Here is an 18,951-nt window from a genome sequence, read left to right as displayed (position 1 = left end):
CTCAGGCTCCTGTCCTGAGTAGCTGAGGCTACAGGTGTGTGCCACAATGCCTGGCTAATTTTTAAATGTTTTATAAAGATGGGGTCTTACTATGTTGCCCAGGCTGGTCTTTGAACTCCTGGCCTCAAGCAGTCCTCCCACCTCAGCCTCCCTAAGTGCTTGGATTCCAGGCCTGAGCCACTGTGCCCAGTTGATATTTTGTAATAGTAGTTTTAGATGAAGTTTGAAGGGAAAGCCTATCTTGGACTGTTTTGCTTTAGTGGGTTAGAATATCAGATACCTGGATAGAGACATGGCCGGCTTCCCTAGGGCAAATAGTAAACATGAGTTAATCTACTACACAGGTTTGCTCGGCTACGGGTACAGGCTGGATCTCTGGGCCAGAATCTGTTTGGTTTGCTTCTGTTCCAGTGGTACTGAGCACACAATGCTGATAAGGCCAAGGTTTTCTTAGAACAGAATCTCTGTTTGAGGTTGCAAGTCGCACTTTCATCTGCTACTAACTTTCTGTGGTAACGGGAGGCCAAGGGGCCTCAGTGCAGCGGTCCAGAGTTGTGCTTACCCCGCATCATGCCTGGACAAACGTTTGTTCCTTCTAATTGAACACCTTGGGAGAGCCCAGGGATGGCTATCATTCTTTAGTGGACATAAGAATAAGAATGTTCTTGCCAGGCGCTGTGACTCACGCCTGTAATCCCAGCACTTTGGGAGGCCGAGGCGGGCAGATCACGAGCTCAGGAGGTCAAGACCATCCTGGCCAACACAGTGAAACCCTGTCTCTACTAAAAGTACAAAAAATTAGTTGGGCGTGGTGGTGGGTGCCTGTAGTCCCAGCTACTTGGGAGGCTGATTGAACCCAGAGGCAAAGGTTGCAGTGAGTCGAGATCATGCCATTGCACTCCAGCCTGGGAGACAGGGCGAGACTCCGTCTCAAAACAAACAAACAAAAAAATGTACTTGTTTGACCGGCGAAGAAGATACTTAGAAGTCTGTTTTTTTTAACTTCTTTTTAAAAGTTTTCACTATAAAATTCTTAAATTTGTCAAATGTGTTTATCAAAAACAGAGGCTTTTCTGCCAATGTAGCTTCTCATTTCTGTTGAATGCCAATCAAACTATCAAACTCTTTGAGTACATCTAGGGCTTAACTCATAAGCCGGGTAACTGACTTGCTCTGAGCAGCCTTGGAGTTATAGAATCTCCCTTTCCTCTGCTTCTGTGTTCTCTAGGACCCTGCTTTCTCGGCTGGGATTCACGATAAACTCCAGGTCCCCAACACCATCCGGAAGGCATGGAATGACCGGGACAACCGCTGTGACATTTGCGCCACTCACCTGAACCAGTTGAAGCAGGAGGCCATCCAGATGGTGCTGGCCTTGGAGCAGGCAGCTGGCAGTGAGCACTACGACGCCTCGCCCGGCTCCCCGCCACCGCTCTCCAACATCCCCACCCTGATGGGGTCCCGGCATGTGGGTGGGCTCCAGCAGCCCAGGGACTGGGCCTTTGTGCCTGCCCCCTATGCCACCTCCAACTACACAGGCTTTGTCAACAAGCACAGCAGCAAACCCAGCAGCCTTGGGGTCAGCAATGGGGCGGAAAAGAAGAGTGGATCCCCAACCCACCAGGCCAAGGTCAGCCTCCAGATGGCCACCAGTCCAAGCAATGGGAACATCCTCAATTCGGTGGCCATTCAGGCTCACCAGTACCTGGATGGCACCTGGTCCCTGTCGAGAACCAACGGGGTCACCCTGTACCCATACCAGGTAAGTAGCCTGTGTGAGCCAGGAAGAGCAGGGCTGGCTCGAGTCAAAGCAGAGAAGTAGGAGCACTTCCTTCCTCTGCCTCCTCCTGGGAACTCAATGCCTAGTGTTTCCATGTGGCCCCCACAGAATTCTCATCAAGGTGCCCCACCCAGACCTGCCTGCTTTGAGAGGGTGCTGCTGTATCCTCCAAACCTTCCACACCTCCCCTTTCTCCACTCTTCAGTGTCTCCTTCCTGAGAGACCCTGCTGGTCCAGACGATGCCAGCAGCTTCCCAGCCAGCAGGTTTACCACATGGCATAGCCATGAAGAGGTAGGCCACAGAGATCCTTGGACTGGGGTCCAAGCCCTGACTTGTCCACTTATTAGCAGTGTGACTTGTCACAAGGGGTTTGCCCTGTCTTAGGCTCAGGTCCCTCATTTATAAATGGATGTGAGTCATGAAAATTAAATAAGGTAGTGTTTGCATGACATGTAGGCCAATATCTGCCATATAGTAGGGGATCATTGTTGTGCCTGTTAACAGAGATTTTAGATATTAAGACAGATGAGTGAGAGGCTTTTGAATGAAGGATATTGTGAGTCCCAGGAATCATGGTTTTAAAGCAACCTGTGGAAATGTTGGACATTGCTAAGAATAAAATATACGAAGGAACAGTGATCCGTGTTGGCACTCTGCTTCCTTTGTCTGTACCTTCCAAAAGAGGTGTAGACGCCCTTCTTAACCTCTCCTCACTTGACAGACCCAAACTCTTTTCTATTTGCAACTCACCTTAAGAACTATTGGTACTGGGCTGCCAAAAATGTTTTTTCCTTTTCAGTTATTTAAATTAGCACATGCCCCCAAGTTTCCCCATAGAAATAAAAAACAGGTCTTAAATCTCCCAGGGAATCTTTAAAGATGATCTGATTTTGCCTGGGTGAGTTTTCTGTTGGATGAGGACTGGATTTTTACTGTAAGTGGCCTCTTTATCCCCTGCATCAGTGGTGTGGGAAGCAGCAGAGAGCATTGACAATCACTGGAATGGAGAGGCGGCCACGGTCAAGGATGTATTAGTCAGAGAAGATAGTTGGTGTATAGAGCAAATGATCCTAGAGACCTCAGGTTATTTCTCACTTAGGTCTGTGTCATAGTGGGTGTTTGGTGGGTGGCCTTGCGCTGCGACGTGAGGACTCAGATTTCTTCCACCAAATGTGTCACCATCTTCCAGGGGCCTCAAGAGTCTTTCACCAGACCTTCTGTAACCAGCTGGGAAATGAGGGGAGAGAGTGTGTGTGGAGGATCTCACAGGAGGATTTGGGGCCCGGCTTTGTCTGGAAGGGATGTACATTGCTTACATCTTTATTCTGGGTGGATCACGAGGTCAGGAGATAGAGACCATCCTGGCTAACACGATGAAAGCCCATCTCTACTAAAAATACAAAAAATTAGCCGGGCGTGGTGGCGGCGCCTGTAGTCCCAGCTACTCGGGAGGCTGAGGCAGAGGAATGGTGTGAACCCAGGAGGTGGAGCTTGCAGTGAGACGAGATCACGCCACTGTACTCCAGCCTGGGCGACAAGAGCAAGACTCTGTCTCAAAAAAAAAAAAGAACCCAATCTCTGCTGGGCGTGGTGGCTCACACTTGTAATCCCAGCACTTTGGGAGGCTGAGGTGGGTGGATTGCTTGAGCCCAGGAGTTGAAGACCAGCCTGGGCATCATAGAGAAAACTGGTCTTTATTAAAAATACAAACATTAGCCAAGTATGGTGGCATGTACCTGTAGTCTCAGCTACTTGGGAGGCTGAGATGGGAGAATTGCTTGAGCCCGGGAGGCAGAAGCTGCAGTGAGCTGAGACTGCACCATTGCACTCCAGCCTGGGTGACAGAGCAAGACTCTGAATCAGGAAAAAAGAAGAGAGAGAGAGAGAGAAACAGACAGACAGACAATTTAATCTCTTGACCCCACCTTCCCACTGGGGAAGCTGGGGAAGCCAGTCTACCCATGAGACCAGGAGAAAAAGGAACAAGTTGAGTGAACACATAGCATAGTTTTGTTATGTTGGACGAGGTACAGGGAAACGTGAAGTGAGTTCAATGTGGCTGATAAAATTCCTGGTGACTTTTTCTAGAGTGTTTGAGAGTGTTCGTGTCTCTTGCTATCTTGAAAGAAAGGGGGAAGCACTGATCATTATCCTAAGACATTAGCATTCTTGGATTGTTGAACTTTTCACTTAACTGGGTGCTTTCTAATATACAAAATCTAACATATACATGATTTCATTGAACCCCACAGTAGGCCTATGAGGTAGGTGGGGCAGGTGTTAGATCTTCCTTTTACAGATAAGGAATATGTTGCTTAGGGAAATGGCCGCACAGCCAACGGCAGAACCAGCACCAGCTCTCCCTGTGCCCAGGGAATGGCCTTGCCTACCACGGCTTCTTCCAACTTTCCTAGGCTACCCCACAGTAAGCTGTCAACGTCTTTTCCAGATATGGTTCCTTTTCAGACCTGTGTCACAAAGAAAAGAACTCATTTTACCTGCAGGGGCCTCACGGCCCCTAGACTTTTGGATAGAATTTTCTGGGATGTGTATGTAAATATAATGAGGAAGCAGTGGCGTCCTGCGGGACGCTGCACGGTCTAACATTGGAAGTAACCATCTAGGGCAGGAACAGAGAAGGGCCTCTTTGCATCATGGGATGATTTGCTCTTTTTTTGTTTGCAGTTTTAAAATATACCATTTAGAAAATTATAAAAAGTAACATGTTTGTTGTAAAACAAAATTTAAAATACATGAGAAAGTTTAAATAAGACTTTAGAAGTTGATGTCACCCAGATGCAAATTATGTGACATGCAAACATTTGGGGATACTTCCTCCTAGCATTTCATACACTTCCAATTTGTAAAATTGTGACCAGGTTCAATTCTGTGACCTGCGTTTCACTGAATCCATTGGGTACATTTCCCCATGCCATTACATGTTTCCCTAAAATATTATCTTTAGCAGTAGCGTATTTCATTATATGAATATTATCCACACTATGGAGATGTCTTAATTTATTAGGTTGGTGCAAAAGTCATTGCGGTTTCTGTCATTACTTTCAACGTCAAAAACCGCAATGACTTTTGCACCAACCTAATACCCAAATATAAATTAATTAGAATTTAGGTCTTTGCTACTATAAATAAAATGCTCAGGTGATTATCCTTTTACCCAGGCCATCGTTTCCACACATCCCTGGGTTGTGTGAGCCACATACTCATGTTACACAGACAACTCACATTTCACCTTCCAGGACCCCGAAGCTCTGTGTCACACGCACACTGGCTGTGCAGCCGTTTCGCTAAGCATCAGGGGCCAGTTAGAAGACTCAGCGACTGTGCTAGGGCTGAGGATCGAGGACAGATGAGCATGAAACTGGTGCTTCCTATAAAATATTCAAAGTGAGGTGAAAGTTTGTGTGTAAGGTGGAAACACTGAAGATGCCGCTTCAACAGCCGCTCAGGGATTAGTTGTGCGTTTCTTTTATTTGTGCGATGATTCTTTTCCTCCTCTTTCTTCCCAAACTCAGGTGAAAGATAATTTGCTGTACAAGTATTTATTAATCTCTAACCAAGTACCAGGCACTGTGCTAGGTGGTGGGTGGGGCTGCAGCTTTGGGCTGGAAACCCTGGTTCCTGTCCTAAGGTCCTCGCCGTGGGACAGAAGGCAGGTGAGTGCAGAGGTGAAGAGATGCCCCTCTGCTTTGGGGGCGTGCAGACAGGCTCCTCATCCTGCCCGATATGGCAAAACCAGATACAACCCAGATTCACACAAGCCACCAGCTTGTGGTCGTCCTGGGTACGTTATGTTGCTTCTTTCCGACTCGAGAACAGACCAATTCATGCATTTCCCCTGAGTAATGAAGGGACCAGAGGAAATCTCTCTGGGATCAAGAGATTTGGTGCCTGGCTATGAATCCGCGTCCCCTGTGTTGTGACTGTGTCGTCCTGACGCCCCGGGGTGGGGGCTCTGGGTCTGGCCAGACTGAGTGTCTCCTGGTGCGGACATCTCCCTGCAGTAAATATTGTACAGTTCGCAGTCTAGCCAGCTCGTCAGAGATGGTTGACTGCTCTGAAAGCTGACCTCATTTTTCCTGCTCACCCGTACTCCCACTTTCCTCTCCACAAAGCAGATGGCCTCTGGATCAGTGCCAGAGCCGTTCCCCAGGCAGAGAAGCATCTAGACCTTGTCACTACCACAGGCGCAACTCCACACCCGCAGAACCCGAGCCTCTAGAAAATGACTCTTCCCTTCTGCAATTTAGACGTAGCAAGGATGAAGACGACGCGGACAGGCCTTCCAGCATTGAGCCTGGTGAAACCCGCGTCACACAGGTGATAGAATGATCCCTCGAATCCCTCAATCCCTGTGGCCCACACCACTGTGTCATAATCTCCAAAGGTTGTGGTTGGAAGATTCTCGATTCTCTTTTGATACATCCTTCACGTTTCTAAAGTACCTCCAGAAAGACCAGGCACCTGTAAGCATCACAGATAAATAGGAATCGATCCAGAGAGATTTTAAAGAGTCATTTAGGAAGTACTGAGATGACATCAAAAACGTTGAACAAACCACAAAGATAATTCTCATTAAATATCTTAGACATTTGATTTAATAGAAGATTGTAAGATGGGCTTTCAAAGAAAGACTTTCTTCTGTTCATCTGCAGACATTTATTGCATAACCTATACACACAGAGAAAGCAGAAAATCCTCTAGCGCAGGGGTCCGCAGACCCCAGGCCACAGATTGATATGACTCTGTGGCCTGTTAAGGAGCCAGCCGCAGAGCAGGAGGTGAGTGGCGGGTGGGTGGGCATTACCTCCTGAGCTCCATCCCCTGTCAGAGCAGCAGTGCCATTAGGTTCTCCTAGGAGTGGAAACCCTATTGTGAACTGTGCACGTGAGGGATCTAGGGTGCATGCTCCTTACGAGAATCTAATGCCTGATGATCTGAGGTGGAGCAGTTTTATCCCATTTCCGCCCCCATTTGTCTTCCATGAAGCCGGTCCCTGGTGTCAAAAAGGCTGGAAGAATCTTTAATCTAGTGCTCCAGAATCTTCATCCTTTTTCTTCAAACTTTTATTTCCAGTTTGGGGGTACATGTGCAGGTGTGTTACGTGGGTAAATTGTGTGTCACTGGGGTTTGGTGTACAGATGATTTTGTCACCCAGGTAGTGAGCATAGTGTTTGAGAGGTGGTTTTCCGATCCTCACCCGCCTCCCACCCTCCACCCCCAAGTAGCCTGGTGTCTGCTGTTCCCTGTCTTTGTAGCCATGTGTTACAACCTTCATTTGACCACATGAAATTGTGACTTTTGAAAGGATGTGTCTAGATTAGTTCCTTATAATCAACTACAGATTAGTTATCTCTTTTTGAATGGCAGCTGCTTTTGCCTGATCAGCATTTGTTATAGTCAATAACTGCAGGGAAGACTGTACACACAGAATTAGAGGATGTTGGTGATGTTGGTGTTAGAATGCACCTCTGTAGGATGGTAACTGGCTTTTGCACCATGGTAGGAGATTTGGAGACAGAGTCTTATGTAGTTCAAGCCTGTAGTTCCACCAAGTATTAAACCAGTTTAGTAGCTTGACATCGTAGTCTATTTCCTTACCTATTAAATTCCTGCCCCACAGGGTGATTATAGGGAACAATGAAGAAGAAGGTGTGGAAATATTCTGTGAACTATAAAGCAGGAATACCAGTATAAATGGTCTATTTCAACCCTTTCATTTGCCAGAAGAGAAACCTGAGGCTGAGGGATTTGAACTTCTTTTGTTCCGAGTTTTCTAAATCCCAGCTGCATCTCTTTGACTAGATCACACACTCTTGGACAACAGGGACTCATTTGATTCTCATGCCCCTCACAGCAGCTGACGTGAAAATGTGGTTCTTCATTAGAGACAGCTCCTATCTCAGGGGAGCACTACAATTACTTTCTATGACTGACCCTAGGTTAGGAAATAATTCCAGGCCAAAGACCTATCTAGAACCCGAGGATTTTGGTGGGAACCACCAGTCATTCGATTCCAGGCTAATCTTTAACCTGAAGTATCTTAATGATACTTAGTAAATCCTTAGATTCAATGAAAAGAACCTAGCTGGCATTTTGATGCCATACTCCATACAGGGGCATTTGAAAGGGCAGAAGGTCTTTATTTCATAGGACTTCACTCAATTGAACTTGTCAAGAAAATTCAGAAGGTATTAGATTAATATACAAGTAATAAATCCGTCACGGACCGTTGATAGAATGAAGGTCATCCCTGTGCATTCCTTGCGTTGGAGGAAAATGCTCTCAATACAATTTTTCCTGCATTCTCTAAAAACATCCATTGGAATCAACATGAGAGATAATGCTGGACTGAACTCTGGCTGAAGTCATTATGAGGTAGTCTCTATTACAGCTTTAGGAATGATCATGCCTATGAAACGTAGCCATTCCTGGAATTTATATTTTAAGTTATGAGCACAGTCTGGGCACAGTGGCTCATGCCTGTTATTTCAGCACTTTGGGAGGCCAAGGTGAGAACTGCTTGAGGCCAGGAGTTAGAGACCAGCCTAGACAACGTAGTAAAACCCCATCTCTACAGAGAAATAAAAAATGAGCCAGGCGTGGTGGCATGCCTGCAGTCCCAGTTACTTAGGAGGGTGAGGCAAGAAGATTCCTGGAGCCCAGGAGTTCCAGGCTGCAGTAAGATGTGATTGTACCACTGCCTATAACCTGGGTGACAGAGGGAGACCCAAGACCCTATCTAAAAAAAAAAAAAAAGAAAGAAAGATATGGGCACAAAAGGATGTAAAAGCAGCACCAACCTCAAAATATATCAAGGTTTGCTAAACGGCAGGACCTCTGCAGTGCATAGCACTTGCTCCTCTGAGATCAGAAGCCCTGGGGGAGCTTGGTGCTAGCGGACTTCCGAGCGCCCCTGTAGGAGGAAGGTGAGGCTCTGTGAGGCCCACCAAGTGCTATTGTACTCAGAGGCTTTGCTGATAGCAGCTTCATGGAAAGCAGAAGCATGTTTTCTAGTATGGCTGATGTCGGGAGGTGAGATATACACATGCTCTTCCCGGCTGAACCACTTTTCAAGAAGGCACAGGGGTGGCTGTTTCCAGCAGGTCAGGAGTGGAGGATTCTCACCCATGTTCTTCCCAGCTCTCGAGGGCTCATTCAACCACTCATGCCCTGAAATATGCAGCGCACCCCTTCTTGGGCCAGCACTGGGGTCACTTGCTTCCCTCTTGCTGCTGCTTCTGCCCAGCCAGGCAATAGTGTAAGATGCCACGATTAGACAAACTATGACGTGGAAGAGATTCTGAAGACCATGGGTTTTGTTTTCTCCTGTTTATAGATGGTCAAAGGGATATTCGGTGATGTATCTTTATACTTTTTGACAAATCGTGAACACAGGAAAAAGAATCAGTTTGTATATTCGGTCATGGACAGACATTTCTCAAGGCTAGAGTGTTCAGGGGAAAATTCCAAAAGGGTAGTCACATCTTGTGAATATGGATGGGGCCGTGGTCTGAAGGGAGCACCCAGACTTCATTGGGAAAATTCAAAAATACGTTCAATCTGGGCATTTGCTTGGTGTGGTAGACTGAAGAGGGGCCCCCCAATGATGCCCACACCCTAATCCCCATGGTTTGGGGACGTGTTACCTTACACAGTACAAGGGCCTTTGCAGGTGTGATTCAGTTAAGGATCTGGAGATGGGGGGGTCATTTAATTTAATTTAATTTTTTTTTTTGAGACGGAGTCTCGCTCTGCCACCCAGGCTGGAGTGCAATGGCACAATCTCAGCTCACTGCAACTTCCACCTCCCAGGTTCAAGCGATTCTCCTGCCTCAGCCTTGGGATTACAGGCATGGACCACCATGTCTGGCTAATTTTTGTATTTTTAGTAGAGGTGAGGTTTCACCATGTTGTCCAGGCTGATCTCAAACTCCTGAGCTCAAGTGATCTGCCTGCCTCAGCTTCCCAAAGTGCTGGGATTATAGGCGTGAGTCACCACATCTGGCCAAGGAGATCATTTTAGACTATCTGGGCGGACTCAATGTAATTACAAAGATCCTTAAAGAGGGAGGCAGGAGGATCAGAACCAGAGAGAGGAGATGGAAGGACAGAAGCAGAGGTCAGAGAGGAGAGAGATACAAATCTGTTGGCTTTGATGATGGGAGAAGCAGCCTCTAGAAGCTGGGTACGGCAAGGGTCTGATTCTCCCCTAAAGCCTGCAGAAGAGCCCTGCAGGGCCATTCTTGAGTTCCGGTCTCCAGAACTTTAAGAGGATACGTTTATGTTGTTTGAAGCTGCTCAATCTGTGCTATTTTGCTTCAGCAGCAATAGGAGGCTATTACACCTGGTGAGCCTTTGGCTAACCGAAAAGCTTGGTAAGGAGAAGCGGGATGGGGTCTACAGACCAAGGAGTCCCTGCAGAAACCTGCAGGACAGCCAAGAACGTGGGCTTTTCATCTCACACAACAAACCCCATTACCCTGCGGATCGGCCGGTCCATGCACAAGTCAGATTCTTTCATTTCGGTGCCTCCACAGAATGAGAGGTTACTCATACTGCACCGCTGGTTTTCGATTGTCTCAGATTTCCCTATTGTTGTAGAATCATAATAACAAGCACACCACAGCCACTCTCCATTGGTAGCTAGTAATTACAATTACGTAAGTCTCATACTGTTGAAACTGCAGAAATCATTCCAAGCTGGGGGTGGGAGGGATGGAAGGAACTGGAGGGGAAGGAGAGACTGCACTGAATTTTGTGTAGAAGGAAGTTCATCTTGGCTAGAGGGCCATTTGATCTGATACAAGGAGGTTTCACGGAACTGCCCCGGCGGTAATTCTTACCTCGTCTGGTAAAAGTCTTCATAATGCATGCACTTGGATGCACTTGGGAAGTTGTAGAGCAGCTGGTATCGCATTTTATCTGGTAGGCAGAAGACAGGCAATGGGGATTGCGGAGCAGGGGAAGGGGAAGATTTCTTTGCCTGAAAGCAGGAATTCTCAAAGCAGGAATTCTCAAAACTAGAATTACTTGGGAGATTAAAAAAAAAAAAGAAAAAAAAATCCTGATGCCTAAGCCACACTCCAGACAATTTAAATGATAATATCTGCAGGTGGGACCCAGACCTTGGTTTGAACTTGGCCAAGGCCAGGAACCACAGCGTTAAGAAAGAATTTATCTGGCGCTGGCACAATAGGTACAGGGAAGAGGACAGTGAATGGATGTGGATAGATGAGTGACAGGCTGAGAGACAGGCGTTTGTTTCTTACGGCTGCCATCACAATTTACTACTAACTATGTGGCTTTATTTTTTTATTTTTTGAGACTGAGTCTTGCTCTGTCGCCCAAGCTGGAGTGCAGTGGCACAGTCTTGGCTCACTGCAACCTCCGCCTCCTAGGTTGAAGTGATTCTCCTGCCTCAGACTCCTGAGTAGCTGGGATTACAGGTGCATGCCACCGCACCCAGCTCATTTTTGTACTTTTAGTAGAAAAATTGTCCAGTAGGCTCTCATCTCAATCCTTAACTACTGTATGGGTGCAAAAGCAATTGTGGGTTTTGCCATTAACATAATAGCAATCTCTGCAATTACTTTTGCACCTATCTAATAATTACATCTGCAAAGACCCTGTTTCCAAATAAGGTCACATTCTAAATAGACAGACAGACAGATAGATAACTAGCTAGCTAGATAAGACAGATAAATAAAAAGAAGAAAAGTGAAGTTGGAGTGCAGAGGTGAAAGGTATATGTGGGCTTTTCCTTGCTGAACCGCTTCTGAAGAAGGAGCAGAGGCAGCGTCCACGGCCGGTCAGCAGTGGAGGATTCCCGTTCACGTTCTTTGCTTGGAGGAAGAAAGGGTACCAGTGGAAAAGATAAAACCAGGCCAAGGAGAGGGAGGGAGGGACGTGTCGTATCTACATACATCCTTATACTGGAGGGGAGCCTCTCAAGAGCCAGACACAATGAAAAAAACTCAGGGACAAAGTCAGTGACCAACCTCTACACACGGGCTTCTCGTAGAATAACAGCCTCCTCGTCTGAACTCACAGAATACCTTATACGTCATTTGTGCTTTCACAACCACAGGCATAAATGTAAACAGCACGTCTTGGACCATCATCTGAGAGTAGATACATTTAAGTTGTGAGCCTCATCGGACTGATGCTGGGGGAGCCTTGTTCCTTCTCTACTGACCAAGCTGATAATTTGGTCTGTATTTTTTGTTTTTATCTGTAGTAACATTTCGAGGCTCCAAAAACAGGCTAGAAACAGTTGGTAAGATGCTGTGTGCCTTCAAGGGGAATTTCTTAGTTACTATTAATAGTTACCATCCCTCCCCCTTTTTGATGTGGGTGAGGGGGTTAGGTGGGGAGGGGTGGTGGGAATGTGGCTATTATCACCCAAGCAAGGGAGGAGTTATTTTCCCCTCCCAGGCAAAGCTTGGGTCAAGGGCAGAGCTGAGCATTGCTGCACAGGGGGTGAAATAGGTGAGAGAGAAGATCGCCTAGATGTAGATGCTTTTCACAGTTACCTTGTAGAGGGCTGCCCACATCCTTTCTCACCCAGCCACCCTCCCAGACCTTGTTTCCTCAGGCTGAATTCTCAGTTTCCTATGGGTTGAAGAAAAGAGCCAGGGAGTATCCAGGCTCCAGAGTGAGCTGGCCAAGGGGAAAACAACAGCTACTGCTCTTTTTCATTTTAATGACAAATAAAACAGATCGTTTTAGAAACTCAGAGGCTGATAGTCATCCATGATTTTATCCAAGTCTCACACAACGAGAGGTTGGGGTCATGCTGGAGTTGCTGCTCATGCGCCAGAAATAAAACCCCAGCTTCCTTGCTGACTGTGTGACCTCCAGCGGGCTTCTTAACTGCTATGTGCCTGAATTTTCTCCTCTGCAGAGTGGGAACTTCCAGAGCTGTTAGGGGATCATGTGAGAGGGTGTGAGTTGCACACTTAGCACTGTGCATGACACGTGGCAACTTCTCCGTTAAGTTCGTTGAACTTTGAGTGCCATTTTCTTTTACTCAACTCGAGTTCCCGTGACTCAGATTAAATGGAATCAGGACCCTCGTTTCCATTGTGAGAGCCAGTGGTAGATGAGAAAACATCACCAATTCCATAAAGTGAGTATCAAGCACATAAAATCAATGTTATCCTGCACCTCCGGAAACGTTCCCTCCACATATTTGCCAAAAAATCCACTTTCCATATGCACATCACATCTCATGTGAGAATGCCGCATTTTAAATAGATGTGGTCTCGTTTTATCATTAGTGAATTAACAAAATACTGAAAGGCTCATTGACCAGCTTTCCCCCGTGTTTGGGGACCTTTCTAAGGGAGGAGAGAAAGCAGCAAATAGATTCGAATCATTTAGAATTTTACAGTGTAGTGGAGAGGTCACATTTAAAATAACCCAAACAGGTCAAACTTTATTATTTTGGAATTCGTTTGAAATATCAAGTAATTCAGTCCTAGTTTATGATCCGTTTTTTTTTTTTTTTGGTTTGTGATTCTTATTGAACTCTTTGAAACACAGGACTCAGCCCTTTCATTCTTGGTTTCCTTATTTATATGCTTATGGTATACTATTAATACATTTGCTTTCTTATTCTTTTATGTATTTATAAAATATAAACATTTCTTGGCTGGGCGGGGTGGCTCACTCCTGTAATCCCAGCACTTTGGGAGGCCGAGGTGGGCAGATCACAAGGTCAGGAGATTGAGACCATCCTGTGAATGGTGAAACCCTGTCTCTACTAAAAATACAAAAAAGTAGCCAGGTGTGGTGACGGGTGCCTGTAGTCCCAGCTACTCGGGGGGCTGAGGCAGGAGAATGGCGTGAACCCGGGAAGCGGAGCTTGCAGTGAGCCGAGATTGCACCACTGCACTCCAGCCTGGGTGACAGAGTGTGACTCCGAATAAAAATAAATAAATAAAATAAAATAAAATAAAATAAATAAATATAAATAAACCTTTCTTTTAAGATTATATAATTTGCAAGTTTTGATAAATTGGAAAATTGAAATGTCCTCGGCTGGGCGCGGTGGCTCACACCTGTAATCCCAGCACTTTGGGAGGCTGAGATGGGTGGATCACCTGAGGGCAGGAATTTAAGACCAGCCTGGCTAAGATGCTGAAACCCTGTCTCTACTAAAAACACAAAAATTAGCTGGGCATGGTGGCATGCACCTGTCATCCCAGCTACTCGGGAGGCTGAGGCAGGAGAATCGCTTAAACCTGGGCGGAGCGGCAGAGGTTGCTGTGAGCCGCGATTGCACCACTGCACTCCAGCCTGGGCAACAGAGCAAGACTCCGTCTTAAAGGAAAAAAAAAAAAGTCCTCACCTACCCCACCCCAGACATACACCTAATTCATTTGTAATTGAGATTTTACTGTGCTAACAGTCTTTAGTGTGATGAATTAGCATGCCTTTATCTTATAGAGGTATTTGTGAGCATTAATGAGTCATATATTTCATATGCTTAAGTCACGCCGAGGGAGTCATTTAGGTGTTTAGAAGCATATTAGTCACGACTTTTGGGACTCTGGAGACTTGGTCCATTTCTGCTGCACTACTGGCCCCGAGGAGTTAACATATCCCTCTGTTGCTCATCTGAGAGCCTGGGCATGACCGAGACACTGGAGAGAAAAACAGATTCCATATGAAAAGCAAAGACAGCAACAGCCACGTCTGTATAGAAGGCTGTGACTGGGAGTTGTCTAATTAGATGACTCATCTGAGCCAGCCTGATGGTTTCCATCACCTTCAATAGGCTGCTCCCCACCATCCATTAGGCTGCGAGGCACTGCATCGCTGGGAAGGTTGACCCCACCCGCTTGTTCACGACGTGCTCCCTTTTGGTTCAAGCAAACAAACACGGTCGGAAAGCAAGACTAGAAGGCAGCCCTCAGGAATTACAAATGGCAAAACTGAGGCCCAGGCCTGTCAGGTGACCTGCGCCGGGTCACATGGCTAGGAAGTGACAGCAATGGGAGTCAAACACAGGTCTCCCGTGCACCTGCCCCTGCCCCAGCCCCTCTCTGGAGGGAAGGGCACCCATTCCTCAGATAGGTCAGATTTGCAGGCCTCCTGGAGAGGGTCACCCACCACACACACTCCTGACGTGACTCCTTTGGGGGCAATTTGGGGAGCCTAGGACTTCCAAGCCGGGTTTCATGTCTTATTCCTCTGCACAGCAGTGTAGAACTCAATGCACTGTGTTGTATCCCTGGGAGGTGGGGAGGTTGGTGGGGTTAAAACCGAAAGACAGATAGGTCAAAAAATGGGGAAAAAAAAAAAAAAAAAAAAAAGGCTGTGTGGGCAAATGCTGCCATCTAGTGAGATATGCTTTGGCCAACCTCAGAAGCCAAATGGCCCTGGTGGAATCCCGCTATGAAGTATTTCAATGTCCTAAGCTTCATAAAAGGAGACAGGGCCATCTCCCTGTCAGTAACGTGGTCTTTAACAGAGTAGTGAAGGGTTAAATTTGGTGCCCCAACATCTCTCCTTCAGCAAGGACCCCTGGCTGAACAGGTCTTCCCTGAGAATGGAGCTTGGTTTCAGCCTGGTAGAAAGACCACACAGATCTGCATGTCAATTCTGGCTCACCTACTGATGGGCTGAGGAATGTTGTTGTTGTTGTTGTTGTTGTTGTTTTAATTGTGGTAAAATATGCCTCATACAAAAATGTGTCATTTGAATCGTGTTTAAGTGAGCAGTTCATCAAGCTTGCCCACAGCCTGCAGGCTACGTGAGGCCCAGGATGGCTTTGAATGCAGCCCAACACAAGTTCGTGACTTTTCTTAAAACATGACGAGATGTTTTTGGTGATTTCTTTTTGTGTTTTAACTCATCAGCTGTCATTAGTGTCAGTGTTTTTTAAGTGTGGCCTAAGACAGTTCTTCTCCCAGTATGGCCCAGGGAAGCCCAAAGATTGGACACCCCTGAGTCTTCCATGGCGTTAGGTACATTGTACATTCGCGTGACTGCAGCCGTCACCACCATCCACCTCCAGAACGCTCTGCATCTCCCCAGACTGAAACTCCGCACCTTTCAACACTCACTGCCCATTCTCCCTCCCACCAGCCCCTGGCAACCACCTTTCCACTTTGTCTCCATGAATCCGACTGCTCCATGTACCTCATATAAGTGGGATCATACAGAACTTCTCCTTTGGTTAATGGCCTGTTGCACTTGGCATAATGTCCTCAAGTTTCATCCGTATTGTGTCGTATGTCAGAATTTCCTTCCTTTTAAAGGCTGAATGGTATGCTGGTGTATGTCCATACCACAGTTTGTTTATCCATTACTGTGTCAACATTGAGTTGCTTCCACCTCTTGGTTCTTGTGAAGAAATTCTGCTGTGAACATGGGTATACGCATGTTTCTTTGAGACCTTGCTTTCAATTCTTTTGGATATATCCAGAAGTAGAACAGCTAGGTCACATGGTGGTTCTCTTTTTAATTTGTTGAGGAACTGTCATACTGTTTTCCATGGTGGTGGCCCCATTTTATACTCCCACCAAGAATGCATATGGGTTCCAGTTTCTCTATATCCTCCCCAATACTTTTTTCCTCTTCACAGTAGCCATCCTAACGGGTGTGAGGTGGCATCTCATTGTGGTTTGGATCTGCGTTTCCCTCATTATTAGTGATGCTGAACATCTTTTCATGACTCTTGGCCATTGGTAAGCTGAGTAATATTTGGTAAATTACTTGATCACTCAAAGCCTCGATTTCCTCTTCTACAGAATGGGGATAGTATCTATCCCCTAGTATAGTATCTATGGCCTAAGATTGCTGTGAAGGTTAAGTTCATTATTCTAAAAGAAATAAATTGTTTTTAGTTCTGTGCACTAAGCAAGGGGTTTGTGTGTGTGTGTGTGTGTGTTTTGTTTTTTGTTTTGTTTTGTTTTTGAGACGGAGTTTTGCTCTCGTTGCCCAGGCTGCAGTGCAATGGTGCAATCTCAGCTCACCACCTCCGCCTCCTGGGTTCAAGCATTCTCCTGCCTCAGTCTCCCGAGTAGCTGGAATTACAGGCATGCGCCACCACGCCCGGCTAATTTTGTATTTTTAGTAGAGACGGGGCTTCTCCATGTTGGTCAAGCTGGTCTCGAACTCCCGACCTCAGGTGATCCGCCCGCCTTGGCCTCCCAAAGTGCTGGGACTACAGGCGTGAGCCACTGTGCCTGGCTAGCACTGGTTTTAAATTATATATATATATTCTATATTTTATATATATAAATTATTTTATATATGTCACACATTTTACATTATATATTTCTATGTAATTTATATATAATTTTTAATAAATGGAATATATATTATATATATATATACACACACACACACACACACACATATATATATAGAGAGAGAGAGAGAGAGAAAGAGAAAGAGAGAGAGGCAGAATCTGACCTGAGAAGCTCTATGAAGTCAACCTGCACAGATTACTCACAGAGCATGGCTCTCTGCTTATTGCAGCCCGAAGACAACACATTTAAAGGTGAGGCAGACATATCTAAAATAATTAACATGCCCCTGAAAAAGTGGTGGAATGGGTGAATTTGGAAAACCAAGGCACCCCTCATGTGTGAACACGGTATCCGTCTGTTTTTTAGCAGTGATCTCACGATGAATATCCTGAACATAGCCTTCGTGCAGGGCCCACTCTGCAGCTTAGAGATTCATTCCCAGCCTACTTCAAAGGCAGCTGAGACTGTGTATTGGAGTTTCTGTTCAAGACAACGATTTCTTGTTTTACTCTGAAGACAGATTGTACTTTCTCATGTAAATAGCCTTTTTGATAGAAGGCAGGTGCTTCCAGGGATTAACTGCTGCTTATAGGCTAGGTGGCCCACTCTCTCCAAACACTCTGTTCAAACGGCCAGTGCTTCATCATACTTTATGAAACTGGCAACTTAGAAGCAGCAGCCACTTTGTTGAGTTCATTAGGAGTTAAGAGAAGGATCGGTACGGAGAAATGAAAGTTCTTGCACACAAATAACGAGTAGAAAAGATGAATGGTGGTTGCCGGTGCTTCCTGAACAAAATGAGGGCAAGGGGTGCTGTCCACTAACAAGTGTCATTTAGAGCCTTTATTCTTCTAGAAAAAGGGCTGCTGATCTCTCCACTGAGAAGGTGATTTGCCGACTCGTTACTGAACGTGTGCCTGGGTTGCTAAAACTCGCAGGAAGTGTATCAGCTGTTGACATGGCCTTCCCTTGGGGAAAACTGTGCAGACAACAAAGAGAGTACAAAACACGAAAATCTTCATTCCGTTCCCTCTTCTGCCGCTTTCAGTATGACCTTGGGCAGGTTTTCCGCCTGCACAGAGAAAAGCTGAAGTCCCACGCTGCTCCTGGTTTTCTCAGCCTTGGGCAGATGCCCTGGCGGTGTGCTCCGGCTTCCGAGGCTGCTTTTCTCTCCAAAGTTACCACGCCCACGGTCTCTCAGCTTTGCGGGCCGTCTGTGAATATCACTAACTTACTACTGCAGTAACAAAAACAATAATTGTAGCTACCACTCGGGTACTTACCCTATGCCAGGCACTGTGCTGAGGGCTTTGTGTGTTTTAATGCATTCAAGCTTCATAACATTCCTATGAAGTAAGTATATTATTCCCATTTTAATTAGTTAGTTAATTAATTCATCAAGACAGGATCTTTTTCTGTTGCCCAGCTGGATACTGTGGTGCGATGGCGGCTCACTGCCATCTCGAACTCCTGGGCTCAAGGGGTCCTCCCTCTTTTACCTCCCGCAGTGCTGGATTACAAGCTTGAGCCACCATGCCTGGCCCATTCTCATTTTAACGATAAGGAAAATGAGGTACAAGTTGATAGAAATAGGCAGTACCTTACCACCGGCATGGAGGAATCACATATTTATGGAGTCCTAAACATTTAATCCACAGCGGTTTTATTGAGCATTTACTTTGTTATTGGTTGAAATTAAGAAGACTGGTAAATACCATGAGCTAATAAAGCGTTTTATGTTCGTGGTAAACTTGTTTAGGGGACCTGGTTTTGTCTGCCTTGAGACGGTAAGGATGTATGTGTCGGTTTAGGTAAGAATATGTATTTGGTTTTGGACTCTGCTCATGTTAAGTTTTGTAGTCCTCAGCCTGAATTCACCTCACGC

At 46.1% G+C, this 18,951-nt stretch overlaps 1 protein-coding gene across 1 annotated transcript in view; it reads left to right on the top strand.

Moving 5' to 3' along the window:
- Nucleotides 1-18,951, top strand: part of KIF26B (kinesin family member 26B) — a 552,553-nt gene that overhangs the window by 203,884 nt on the left and 329,718 nt on the right. The window contains exon 3 of the mRNA XM_033196023.1: nt 1,229-1,762. Coding sequence (XP_033051914.1) covers nt 1,229-1,762 — 534 coding nt within the window. The remainder of the gene's footprint in view (nt 1-1,228; nt 1,763-18,951) is intronic.

The sequence above is a fragment of the Trachypithecus francoisi genome, unplaced genomic scaffold (genome assembly GCF_009764315.1).
Source record: "Trachypithecus francoisi isolate TF-2019V2 unplaced genomic scaffold, Tfra_2.0 Lachesis_group5, whole genome shotgun sequence".
In the NCBI taxonomy this organism is placed as follows: domain Eukaryota; kingdom Metazoa; phylum Chordata; class Mammalia; order Primates; family Cercopithecidae; genus Trachypithecus; species Trachypithecus francoisi.
Note: the sequence above shows the minus strand (reverse complement) of the source record. Positions and strands in the feature narration are given on the sequence as shown.